At 43.9% G+C, this 13,725-nt stretch overlaps 1 protein-coding gene across 4 annotated transcripts in view; it reads left to right on the top strand.

Annotated features, from left to right (window-relative positions):
- Positions 1-13,725, top strand: part of NISCH (nischarin) — a 441,586-nt gene that overhangs the window by 342,372 nt on the left and 85,489 nt on the right. For all 4 annotated transcript variants that reach the window (XM_069643185.1, XM_069643184.1, XM_069643187.1 and 1 more), the window contains one exon: positions 8,386-8,539. In XM_069643185.1, the coding sequence (XP_069499286.1) occupies positions 8,386-8,539 (154 nt within the window). The remainder of the gene's footprint in view (positions 1-8,385; positions 8,540-13,725) is intronic.

Here is a 13,725-nt window from a genome sequence, read left to right as displayed (position 1 = left end):
GCGGTGACCATCCCATTGCAGTGCAGGAGTCCCCAGAAGTCCTCCCTCTTGTCCCCACAACTGATGCCCAGGAACATTGAGTTCTGCAGAGCGGCTAAGGAACAGAAGTCATCTGCTGCACTTTTTCTTCAATCCAAAAGTACTGTAAAGTCTGAGAGAACTCGCCTCTTGTTGTAGAGTTGCTTCCATCTTCTACTACTCACAAGCCTAAACAGCTTGTGACCCTACATTGATTCTTCTTTTCTTCAAAGACTACTCAAACATTGTGCACACACGTTTTCTACTTGCCTACCAAAAGTGCTTCAACTCATATAGACTTTTGCCCACTGACTTTGGTTTAACCTGTTGTACTGAATGACTCTGCCTAGGGGATCCAAAAGTATTTGCCTGCTTAAGAATATTTGTGATCTCCTGTTTGTTCCAATAACCTTTTCGTTTGACCAACTCCTAAGAATGTTCTAAATGCAACAGTAAGATATTAATGTCCCCAGCACCCTAGCTATTGAAGTCACCTGAGGGTGTAGGTTGGTACTGTGGGCCATCCCAAAAGAGTCTTTCCTGATTTAGAAACCAAGAGTGGGTAGTTGTGGAGTGTCTGTGTGTTGCTTTTATATTGCTCCCTTCTGAGGAAGGCTTATTCTAATTGACTGATAAATACCTTAATAATTGTTTATTCAAGAAACCTTGTGTGTAAGTGTTTATTTGAATACTAGTCATTGTGAATCGCTGTGTAACTCCCCTACAGCTCACATTGACACCTCTTGAGATGAGCCTGGCTGCTCAACACGCTACCAACCTGTGTAGTACAAGCTTATACCAAAGGTTGGGTTCCTTTTGCCAGAAGGTCAGGGTTGGTATAGTGCACCCAAAGGGTACTGCATACAATCTTGCCTAACAAAGCTGAAAGTCCAATCTTCAAATGATCATTGTACACACCATCATTTGCGCACATGCACACATTGCCATGCCCGATGTGGGACGAAGGGCCATATGCAGCTCTGATCCAATCCGAGGAGTATTCTGCATAAATTGATATTGGGACAAGGGCACAGCCCCTAGCTTTAATCCATTGTGCATTTTGACACTAGAAAAAGTTACCCTTCAGGCTAATTCCCTCTGCCGCAAAATTGTCTGATTTTTGCAATTGTACTTTAACTTGTCAGTCAGATGTGCTGAAGATGAATTTTATTCATAACCCAGCGTCTATCCATTGGAAGATTACTATAGCCTTTAATCCTGAATCCCATATGTTATTAGGATCATACCCAGCGTCTATCCATTGGAAGATTACTATAGCCTTTAATCTTGAATCCCATATGTTATTAGGATCATACCCAGCGTCTATCCATTGGAAGATTACTATAGCCTTTAATCCTGAATCCCATATGTTATTAGGATCATACCCAGCGTCTATCCATTGGAAGATTACTATAGCCTTTAATCCTGAATCCCATATGTTATTAGGATCATACCCAGCGTCTATCCATTGGAAGATTACTATAGCCTTTAATCCTGAATCCCATATGTTATTAGGATCATACCCAGCGTCTATCCATTGGAAGATTACTATAGCCTTTAATCTTGAATCCCATATGTTGTTATAATGATCCTGGAAAACAATTGGCCAGATGTATCCAGAATGGATTTCAGTTGGCTTAGCACCAAGTCTAATCTAGTGTCCACTGGAGCCGCTGTATTACCATATTCCTCTTTTCAGTGGCAGATAAACCCAAGTCTTCCACTCAAGGAAGTCATTGAAGACGTACTAGAGAGATGGTGTCGCCCAGGAACATGGGCTTAGTTTTACCACCTAATAGAGGGCCCTTTTATACTAGCATAAGTAGACTGCCGTTCCGAACGACAACAGTTTCCCAGTAAATCCTGATTCTGTACGAGTACTATATAATATGATATGGCATTTATAACACGCCTATACACAAGTGTTTCTGATAAGCATTGTCAGAAATGTTCTAATAAAATATTTGAATGAAATAAAATACCGAAAATTGTGGCTGTGAACCTTTTTATTAATTCGGTACACCCTTACCGCGAGCTGTTTCCACAGCCCCAGTAAAGGTACCCATGGCTGCTTATTTTACCAAAATGGCCCGTCTTCTTTTTTTGCCATTTCAGTGTTCCTTGTCCTTTCTTGTTCCTTCCCCTGACCTCCACGGTGGATATACCTTTGTGTGATTTTTATTTTCGGCAGGAGTTGGACTCCGTGCCCAGGCTCAAGAGTGTCTGTGAAGGCAGGAAGCGAGGGAGGATTCCAAAACTCTTCAGCCCTTTGTCTTCCAGCCTGCCTGTGAGAACCCAGTTCAAACTGGGCGTTTGGCTGTCCTGAAAGGACTGCAAACCCCCAAGTTTGAATGTTGCAAGGCTGTTTGATAGACTGGGTTCCTGCATAAAAGTCCGGTCCTGGAAACTGAAGAGGTAGTCAACCGCTGAAACCAAAACTGAAGAGGAAGATGAGGAAACCTCTGCTGAGAAGATTTCCAGCGACCGAAGAGCCTGCTGTGTAACCCGAGCCTGCTGTAGCCCTTCCGTCCAATCAACCTGAGGACTCCGGAAATGACAACCCTGACACAGAGCCTTGTGAGACCAACTAGACTCCAGAACACCTGCATTTTGAGACATCCCACGCCATGCTCTGACCTTGCGTGGCTGCATTACCCCAATACCCTGGGACCTCAAGCCATTCTGCAGTGCACGGTCTTCCAATTTCCGAATCCTGCTGAAACTTCGTGGGCATCCTGCTGGCTCTCCAGAGGCACGATTCAGGTCTGGAAAGTCCCCTCACCAGAGTGCTGGACCTTGCAAACAACGAGAATCCGACTTATGTCTTCTTCTGTGCTCCTGAAAAGGCCCCAAATCCAGAACTGCATCCAACCACGAGGGAACTCTTGCCTGGAGCCTTCTCCTGTGATCCCTGCTGCAAAAGTCCTTCCAAAGTCCTGTCTTCCATCTTCTTGACAAAGGAATCCATCGACCAGGTTTTTGGCTGCAGGCCCTGAAGTCTTCCTCCTGCAACTCTTCTTCTGTGCTGAGGTACTGTGTTGGCTGGGGTATTTTACTTTATGCCTTTGTGATTTCTGTATAGTTTTGGGGTGTTTTCTGTGATTTGGAGGCCACACATCCTGTTCACCCAGGCCCACTGCGGAATCCTCCTAGAGTGTCTTCTCTGAAGTCCCTGGACCCTCACCTAACTTTAAAGTGAAATACTTACTTGTTTGAACAGTCTTCCTCTGGAACTCGGACTTTGCCTATAACTGAACCCTATCTCGCCCTGCCTACAGCTGGCACCTACACCACTAGGGTTCCTCTGCTGCCTCTGAGTGAACTCCTGCCAGAGACTTGGGAAGGACTGGATAAGAAAAAGGTGTTGCCTTGAAAAGAAAAAAAAGTGTTCAAAAGTTACTTACTTGTAAAATAAGTTGGTTGGTATCTTTACCTCTGTGAGTGCACAGTTACAAAAGTTCTTACTTACCTTGAATATGTGTTGCACTATGCTGAAAAGTATATGCAAGGTTAAGTTACTCACCTGTGAATTGGTTGTGCTTCTTCCCCAAAAGTAATACTGTTGTTTTCACTTTATTATTCCTGTTAGGATGCATGTATGAGTCTCCCCAATTAGGTCTTGCTTCCCCTGACTTGCTGTTAGCCTGTCCAGAATAAGTCTGCCTAAGGTTATACTTACCTTTAAATTGCTGATAGCCCCTTTAAAAAGTATATAGGTTTTACTTGCCTTGTGTTAGCTGTGTGCCACCCTAAAGCAAGTTAGTTATTGCTTATCTCAATCTGTGTTCCACTGACATTAAAAAGCAACTTTAATAGAATGTTGCAACATTAGGTTGTACGTGCCATTCCTGAAAAGTGATCCTTTAGGTGTAGCTAACCTTGATCTGCCTGGTGCACACGCAATTAGTGTAAAGAGTTCTTGCTTATCTTAGCCTGTGTTCTACTGAGCTGAAAAGCAGCTATAATTGTAGTTCACACCAAAAGGTCTTTCTCACCTAGTATAACTGTGTTATCACAATGGTAGAAATACTGTTCCTTGAATCTGTGTTTCAACATATACAGAAAAGTATATTTGCAAGTTGGCTGACTGTGATTTCCTTTGTGAGTGTCACTGCATAACTGACGGGGTCTACTACCCTTGTATTACTGAAAGTAGTCAGAGAGTAATCTATGGTGTTACCCTCCCTAGAAATACTGTTAGGTGTTCTAAATAAGGTATGTGCTTTGATCTGTGTATTCAAAGCATAGTGTTGTGTTTTTAGAATGTTTATATGCTTTATGATAGTACGTACTTACCCAAGAATCTCTTGGTCTGCTTGTATGTAAAATAAACCCTTTATTTTTACAATACATAGTGTGTCAGTGTTTCTTTGGACCATATGTATAATACACTTTCTTCTCACTGATTCTACAGCTCTCTCTCCCTCCTAAAATGAGCCTGGCTGCTCTGTCTATGCTGCCATGAACTCAGGTGGTACAGCCTTATACTAAGTGTGGAGTCTTGTACTGTCTCAGTTGAATGGTTTTACTAAGCCCTTAGTTGTACATCATAAATACTGGCCTAACAATATTCAGTGAAAAAACTTTATTAAAGTGATGTTATGGTTAAGTTGCACTAATAAAAACCTATGAAATTCAGTAAAAAAACTAAGCAACCATGACCCGTGCCACCACTGTGCACTACTAAGACTAACACCCAGGACATCAAAGATGACATGATAAATGTCATTGATGACATCACTGATGACATCATATATCTAGGCCACTTTTTTTGTTCACTGACCTAACTAGGCCAGGGTGTTTTTGTTCACTGGCAGTAACAATTTCTAAAATTCAATAGGTGCTATATATTTAGGCGATAACCTGGTCGTATGTTCGTAAAGTACTTTCCCTTTCCTTAGGGTTTAGTCTCAGCTCATGGTGCACATACGCAGGGCAATAATCAGGCCTAAAACACACAATTAATTTGTATCCATGAAGATGAACTTTAATGTTGACATTTTCTTTTTTTGGTGATGTTTCTTTCTTCCTTACTTTAGCTTCTTCCCTGTATGTGCCTCTGATTTGTATGCATTGTGGGTCTTCATATGTATTGTTTGTACTAGCACAAGTGTGTAGTAAGTCTTGAATTGTTAGCTAGTTATTACATGTTTAACATTACTCAAAATTCTGATAAGGTAGCGTTCATTATTTTACTATCCAAAATTACCAGATGAAAAATATTGTACTTCTATGGCGCATGCTACAGCCATTGCCTATGTATATATATGATTAGGTTCATGTATTAACAACAACACTCCAATACAATGCTTTGTTTAGATAAGTACATTCTTTCATACATTAAGTAGTTCATGATAGGTCTCCTGATCACCCCCGACATCTTGTTACCAACATTATAAACGCAACCTCTTTTAGGGACTTCATCAAAATTAATTTCATATGTGATGTCATCAATGACATTTGTGATTTCATCTTTGACCTGGGTGCTAGTCTTAGCAGTGCATGGTGGTGGTGAGAGTTATGGTTGCTTAGCTTACCATAACTGATGCATTTCTGGTGGTTTTCGGTTTTACTTGTTATACTTGTTACCATAACATCCCTTTAACAAGGTTTTTTCCACTGAATTTCATTGTTTTTAAATTAGTGCAACTTAACCATAATGTCCCTTATTTCGGTGAATTTTGCAGGTTCATGATGTTTGTTACATCACTTTATAGAAGTTATTAATAATTCCTCTTAACATATATGAAAGAACTGTAAAGCTCCTCTAGCAAACATATTTTCTGCACCGCCTACCGATGTGTGTCGTTCTCAGCAGCGCATTCTTGGGGATGCAAGTCATGGCTGAATTGCCTAGGTCATGAGGCTCGACCATGACTCGCGCCCCACTAAACCACCCTGTTTTCCACTTGACCTATGCTGCATCGTAGTTCAGTGTCCACTATACCCTCATAATGTGCAGCCATGGTCAGTATCCGCAATCCATGTGGCATGGACTTCGGACATGCCACATTCCCCAATAAGTAAATCAGAGTAGACACTTGTCCTTGACAAAGGCCAGGCCCACTGCCCAGGCAACGGTTAAATCACACATTTTTGTACTTAGATTTTGACACTTTACAAAAAATAAAACACAGGACAGATTTGCAAAACCATGCTTTGAAGTCTTTGTTGATGCTCCTCGCGAATGTTGGCCACGAGAAGACATTTTTTTCCCCAATCAAACCTATCCCGATTTTGAAAAATGTTACCACAAAGCCGGTCCCTGATGGTGATGGCCACTTTAACCCTAGCGCGGTCCCTCGTGGGCATGGCCAGTAGCCAGATTGTCTTGATCATGGCCTTATGCCATGGCCAGGATAATCTGGCTACTGCCCATGGCCACAGGTTATACCTCAGTCACCAAAGGTATATCACTATTTTGTGTACCTACATTATGACACTTTAAAAAAAAGAAAAAACACGCCCAGATTTGCTAAACCATGCTTTCGGGTCCTCGCGAATGCTTCTTGCATGAGTTTACTGCAAATCCGTCAATGTTTTATTTTTTGAAAAGTGTTGAAATGTCCATACATAAAATAGTCATATAACGTAGTCCCCGCTTGACAAAATCCATTCAGACTTTGCACAAACATTCAAGGTCGGGTCTCTAATCTTTCTGACAACATTTGTGTAGATTCGTCAAACAGCAACACACCGTTATAAGCCAGCTAAAAATGTTGAGACCCCCCCTCTAATTTTGCCCCTTCTTGACAGAATCCCACCAAACCTTTCAAAAACATTCAAATCAAGGTCTATAATCTTTGCAAACTTTTGGTAAAGATTCGTCAAAGGGCACGAAATGTGTAATCCTTTCAAATATTTTGGGACCTCTCTCTAATTTTGCCCCCTCTTGACAAAACAGCACCAAACTTTGCAGGACCATTCAGGGTCAGGTCTAAAATGATATTGCACATTTTCATTTAGTTTCATTGGGGGACGCAAGAATTCAAAGCCATCCAAAAACTGCTTTTCTCTAAACCTGTGATGCAGAAATATGCATGGATATTTCTGAACATCTGAGATGTTTGCCAACATCACAGGAATGTCTGCGAACATGGGAGATGAAAACAACACTAGATTTCTGGCTTTTTATGGCCACATCATATTCCATCCTCATCACCCCTCACCTCACCAGAAATAGTTTAATTTGTTTGACAAGTGCAATGTTGTGTGTTTTAATATATTTTTTCCGCAATGTCTGCAGACTATGGCCGCTGTTCGTGAACCCAACATGGCGTTCGTTTCAAAGGTTTTGATGCACCTCAAGTTATTAATTGACCTATCAGCTGGTGCGTATGATGTCGGCGAACGTCACGCTGCTCTCTAATTGGTCCAGCGGGTGTCCGCGGACTCCGTATCAGGAAATGAGTCCCCGGACCTGACCCAGATATCACTAATTTTTCCCCCCTACTTTTTGGCCATTTAAAAACTGACTGGATGGTGTAGACCAAATTTGCAAAAGCATGCTTTCGGTACCAAGCCGCCGCTCCTCGGGCAAGGTTGGTGCAACTCAGTACAGCAGTTTGGGCTGTGGTTGCGAACAAACATTTTTTTCTATTGTGTCTGAGGATTGCCAAAGTTTTTGGCACCCCCGATTACTTTGCCCCCACCTGGATGAAACCGCACCATACTTGGCGGAATCATTCCGCGGTGGCCATATACTACTTTTGCAAAGTTTGGTGAGGATTCGCCAAATGGGGCCAAAGTTACAAGCTGCCCAAAAGGTGCTCTTACCTTGAGTGGTACAGACTTATACTAGAGGTTGGAGGTCTGTATTGCCAAGTAGTCTTATGAAAGTCCTTTGGGTGGGCTTTAGAAAAACCTCTCTTAACACTGGTCCTCATTTCTCCTGTTTATCTAACCATGCAATCCATAACCTCGGGTCCTAATTGCCCCTGTATAGAGTAGTTGTCCCCTGTAAGACAACGGTATGCTATCATGGCTTCATTACCCTCATCTCCCCTATTGTGTCCTCATTAAGGCTTCTTGGTATCAGGTCTGACATTAATCCTTCTATTGTTGTCAAGTATTGAATTGCTCCAACCGCCATTGGAAGACCCATCCCGGTGGGTTAACTGCCACTGCATAGACTTCTTCTGGAGCCCATTTATTTTTGCTTTGTTTATACTCCTGACCTGACTTTTTGGAGGTAAGTAAAGTCTTCTGCTTCTTTCCCTTGTCCTTCTGCTCATTCTTGTGGGGAAACCGATCAGCATTTGCAGTGTTTATCCAGTGCATTATTAACCCTTTAAGTGAGTTGAAATTCGGCCACAAATAGAACTCGCATTGATTCTAACATCTGCCTATTTATATTTTGTCTTTCAGGTGGAGAATGAGGAGCTCCGTCATCTCATGTGGTCGTCTGTTGTGTTTTATAAAACGCCAGATGTGGAAGTGACCGCCTGTGTGTTACTATCGACGAAAGCACTTTATTTTTTGCTGGATGACAGAGTGGCACTTTTCAATGAGCATCAGTTGGGTAAGTACAGGTGGATCTTTTTTGCTCCGAATTATGATGGCTGCTTTGGGGGAGGGGTACTTCTGATCCTTCATCAGCCTGACCCTCTCACCTGTGGATCCTCCGATACTGCACAGGACAGGATGGTCTCCGGGGGAGGGAAAGATCAGATGGGAAAAGTGGGCGCAAATCCCACAGACATCAGGAAGGGATGATGTATGAGGGGAAAGGAATATTTCCTACTAACGCGAGCATCCGAAAATCCATTAAGGGTTGTAGAAATTATATATTTGGAATTTAGAAAGAAAAACAGGTAGTTAATAACCTATATTAGCATCTTGGGGGAGGGGCGGCATAATCCCATTGGTTGGAGTGTGGGCTTCTTTTCCTGGTGTAAGTCCGCTCACTGCTATGGCCTGCCAGTGTCTCTCCACACTCTGCCATTTGCCATTTTTTCCACCTCACCTGCCTTTCCCTGTGACCCGGCAGTGCCCGCCACCACTGCAGCCATTCTTTTTTTAAAAAAAATCAGTTGGTCTTGCGCCGTCAATAACATTATGAACACCCTTTAAGGAAGTTAGAGTGAAGAAAAGGGGTTTATGCAGGTAATTATACGAAGCAGTCGGACCACATCAGAGTTCCTAGAAGGCGGAATTAACCTCACGCCTGAAGGAAAGCACAAACACTTGCAGCCACCACACCAGCCTTTAATACACAAATGCCAAAGCAAAACCGCATGTGTGCCACTAACTACCAAATTGCATATTCAGAGAGTTAGCGGCCCTGAAGCATTGGAAGATGTGGTAAAAAGGTCACTGGTTGGCTGAGGCAATGATTACATATTTGCAGTCTTTTGAGATGAAAGGAGCATGAACTTACTACTGAGTCCCCCCTGCCGCCCCCAAACAACAAAGGGAAAGGAGTCTGTGAAGTAAAAGGCAGGGTGTTGTGGCAGGAACTCATTGAGGCTAGTGAGAAACAGCCAATCAGTATCTTATGCTGTGCCATGTTTTGACCCTAATCTACAAAGTGGCAGCAGTGTATGTTAAAATGGATTTCTAAAATCTGGCCTTGTGGACAGATTTCAGAAGGCCACCATAATTATAGTGAAACGGGGAACTCTGTGGGGGGTTGGCCAAACCCAATCAAGGTAAGTGTGGAGAGTGGTTGAGGAATAGTCTCAGGAATGAGCGAGCGTGGTCAGGGGTCCATAATGAGTGCACACAGTGAAGCACACAATTCCATTTAGACAGGTAAGTACAAAAATGCTCGATTATAGGCCCAAAACACTAGAAAAATGAATCAGGCACATAGTAATATCAACTAATACTCGGTTATAAAAAATAAGGCCTGTCGATCTGCTTGGAATCACATGCTTTGCATAGGCCGACATCCATTGTTAGGACCAGAGTATTGCACATGTTGTTTTCGAAATTCGAAAAGGGACGTCGATTGGGTGTGTTTGTAATCTTATCCCTAGTGTGACATCTACTTATACCCATGACCCTCACGCGTCAAAGTTCCTCAGATTGTTTTTTCCACCATTGCGGTCGGACATGTTAAGCGGAATCTGTAGCGCTGGTACGTTTTAGAGTTATTATAACTTTAGTCCTCTTTCGATGGTCACTGTTCGACACACATTTCGACGAACATACAGAAGAACTTCCATCTGCCGGATTTGACGAGTTCTCCGATCCGGCAATAGGCTTTGACCTACACCAGGCTTTTGCCTTGCAGTAGGGAGAGTGGGGGGACTGATTACTAGAGCCTGCATACTTCCACCTTCTCTGTACACTGCTCTTGTCTAGCTGCCTTTTTAATTTAAATTAGCCATGGAGAGAACTCCTTTTAAATACTGTCCAAATTGTAACAAAGTACCCAGGGAAGGACACCCATTGAATGTGCAGCCACTGCGTTCCGCCGGACCACCCACAGGGGCTTTGTACATTGTGTTAATTATTCAGGAACAAAACCCTTAAGGAACAATGCACCAAACTTTGGGGGGCCCTTGCCATGATGGCCGAGTCTGGAACCCCTATCGGCACCTTGGAGTCGGACGCAGTATGCCAAGGCACCGACGGCTCCATCTTGGAAGCCACAAACGTTTTGAGGGATCCTTCCAGCACCAGTGTGTTGATCCCTAGTGCCAGAACAAAACGGGCACCAGTGGGCATGCATCAGAGTCCCTCAACTGGTGTTACACAAACACCAAAACACACATCGAAAACACACTCTAGCAAAGAAAAACACCCTAAGAAAATCACAGGAACACATTCCTCACACACCCACTGAGCCACAGAAGGAGCCAGAATATGCTGGGGCTACCTCCCCTTGATCTCAATCTCTGCAGAAGAAGAGCCCTAGAGAAGACACTGAGGCTATTGTGTTTCCTCTGCCTGATGCAACCAAGACAGGAACCTGGTCTGGGGAACGTTTTGAGGACACTATGGACAAGGTTTCCTCTTTTGTATCATTTATTGAATGCTACCCAATTAGACAGAAAACCTTAGATTTAGAAATGTAACAGCCTCTAGAAATGGGACAGCCCTTAACTAAATCCCCAAGGCGTCAGTCTTCTCTCCACACATACGGGTGTAGGCATCACTCAGCATCCTCTTCTCTCATGACTCTTACCAGGATCAAGGGGAGGGAGGTCAGGACGTGTGGTATGATGATCCCGATGACCCCGAGGACTATGATCAGGACGCGTGGTATGATGATCCAGATGGCCCTGAGGACTATGATCAGGATGTGTGGTATGATGATCCAGATGGCCCCGAGGACTTTGATCAGAATGCGTGGTATGATGATCCAGATGGCCCTGAGGACTTTGATCAGAATGCGTGGTATGATGATCCAGACGACCCTGAGGACTATGATCAGGATGTGTGGTATGATGATCCAGATGGCCCTGAGGACTTTGATCAGAATGCGTGGTATGATGATCCAGATTCTCCTGAGGACTATGATCAGGATATGTGGTATGATGATCCAGATGACCCTGAGGACTATGATCAGGACGTGTGGTATGATGATCCAGATGGCCCCGAGGACTTTGATCAGAATGCGTGGTATGATGATCCAGATGGCCCCGAGGACTTTGATCAGAATGCGTGGTATGATGATCCAGATGACCCTGAGGACTATGATCGGGATGTGTGGTATGATGATCCAGATGGCCCTGAGGACTATGATCAGGATGTGTGGTATGATGATCCAGATGGCCCTGAGGACTATGATCAGGATGTGTGGTATGATGATCCAGACGACCCTGAGGACTATGATCAGGACGCGTGGTATGATGATCCAGATTCTCCTGAGGACTATGATCAGGATGTGTGGTATGATGATCCAGATGACCCTGAGGACTATGATCAGGACCCGTGGTATGATGATCCAGATTCTCCTGAGGACTATGATCAGGATGCGTGGTATGATGATCCAGATTCTCCTGAGGACTATGATCAGGATGTGTGGTATGATGATCCAGATTCTCCTGAGGACTATGATCAGGATATGTGGTATGATGATCCAGATGACCCTGAGGACTATGATCAGGACCCGTGGTATGATGATCCAGATTCTCCTGAGGACTATGATCAGGACGCGTGGTATGATGATCCAGACGACCCTGAGGACTATGATCAGGACGCGTGGTATGATGATCCAGATTCTCCTGAGGACTATGATCAGGATATGTGGTATGATGATCCAGATGACCCTGAGGACTATGATCAGGATGTGTGGTATGATGATCCAGACGACCCTGAGGACTATGATCAGGACGCGTGGTATGATGATCCAGATTCTCCTGAGGACTATGATCAGGATGTGTGGTATGATGATCCAGATTCTCCTGAGGACTATGATCAGGATGTGTGGTATGATGATCCAGATGACCCTGAGGACTATGATCAGGACCCGTGGTATGATGATCCAGATTCTCCTGAGGACTATGATCAGGACGCGTGGTATGATGATCCAGATTCTCCTGAGGACTATGATCAGGATGTGTGGTATGATGATCCAGATGACCCTGAGGACTATGATCAGGATGTGTGGTATGATGATCCAGACGACCCTGAGGACTATGATCAGGACGCGTGGTATGATGATCCAGATTCTCCTGAGGACTATGATCAGGATGTGTGGTATGATGATCCAGATGACCCTGAGGACTATGATCAGGATGTGTGGTATGATGATCCAGACGACCCTGAGGACTATGATCAGGACGCGTGGTATGATGATCCAGATTCTCCTGAGGACTATGATCAGGATGTGTGGTATGATGATCCAGATGACCCTGAGGACTATGATCAGGATATGTGGTATGATGATCCAGATGACCCTGAGGACTATGATCAGGACCCGTGGTATGATGATCCAGATTCTCCTGAGGACTATGATCAGGATGTGTGGTATGATGATCCAGATGGCCCTGAGGACTATGATCAGGATGTGTGGTATGATGATCCAGATGACCCTGAGGGCTATGATCAGGATGTGTGGTATGATGATCCAGATGACCCTGAGGACTATGATCAGGATATGTGGTATGATGATCCAGATGACCCTGAGGACTATGATCAGGACCCGTGGTATGATGATCCAGATTCTCCTTGAGGACTATGATCAGGACGCGTAGTATGATGATCCAGATGGCCCTGAGGACTATGATCGGGATGTGTGGTATGATGATCCAGATGACCCTGAGGACTATGATCAGGACCCGTGGTATGATGATCCAGATTCTCCTGAGGACTATGATCAGGACGCGTGGTATGATGATCCAGATTCTCCTGAGGACTATGATCGGGATATGTGGTATGATGATCCAGATGGCCCTGAGGACTATGATCAGGATATGTGGTATGATGATCCAGATGACCCTGAGGACTATGATCAGGATGACCCAGACTTGACTATTATAGACCCTCCTGATGATGTGACACCCGTGGGTGGTCCCATTGCCCACATTGATTAACGACGTTTGTTCAATGACTTGCTTAAAAGGGCTGCCAATCATTTTAATATTCAGACTCTGGAAACCGTGCAAGACACTGATTTTGTAGATGATACCTTAAAGGAGACAAAAGCAATGAGCCAGGCTATTCCACTTTTGCAGTCTATATAGTCTAGAATTGCCCCATCTCTTACTACACCTTGACTTGCTCGGGTAGTCAACCTCAGGGTAGAGAACCTTT

Source organism: Ambystoma mexicanum, chromosome 2p (assembly GCF_040938575.1).
Source record: "Ambystoma mexicanum isolate Mex_15411 chromosome 2p, UKY_AmexF1_1, whole genome shotgun sequence".
Classification (NCBI taxonomy): Eukaryota; Metazoa; Chordata; class Amphibia; order Caudata; family Ambystomatidae; genus Ambystoma; species Ambystoma mexicanum.
Note: the sequence above shows the minus strand (reverse complement) of the source record. Positions and strands in the feature narration are given on the sequence as shown.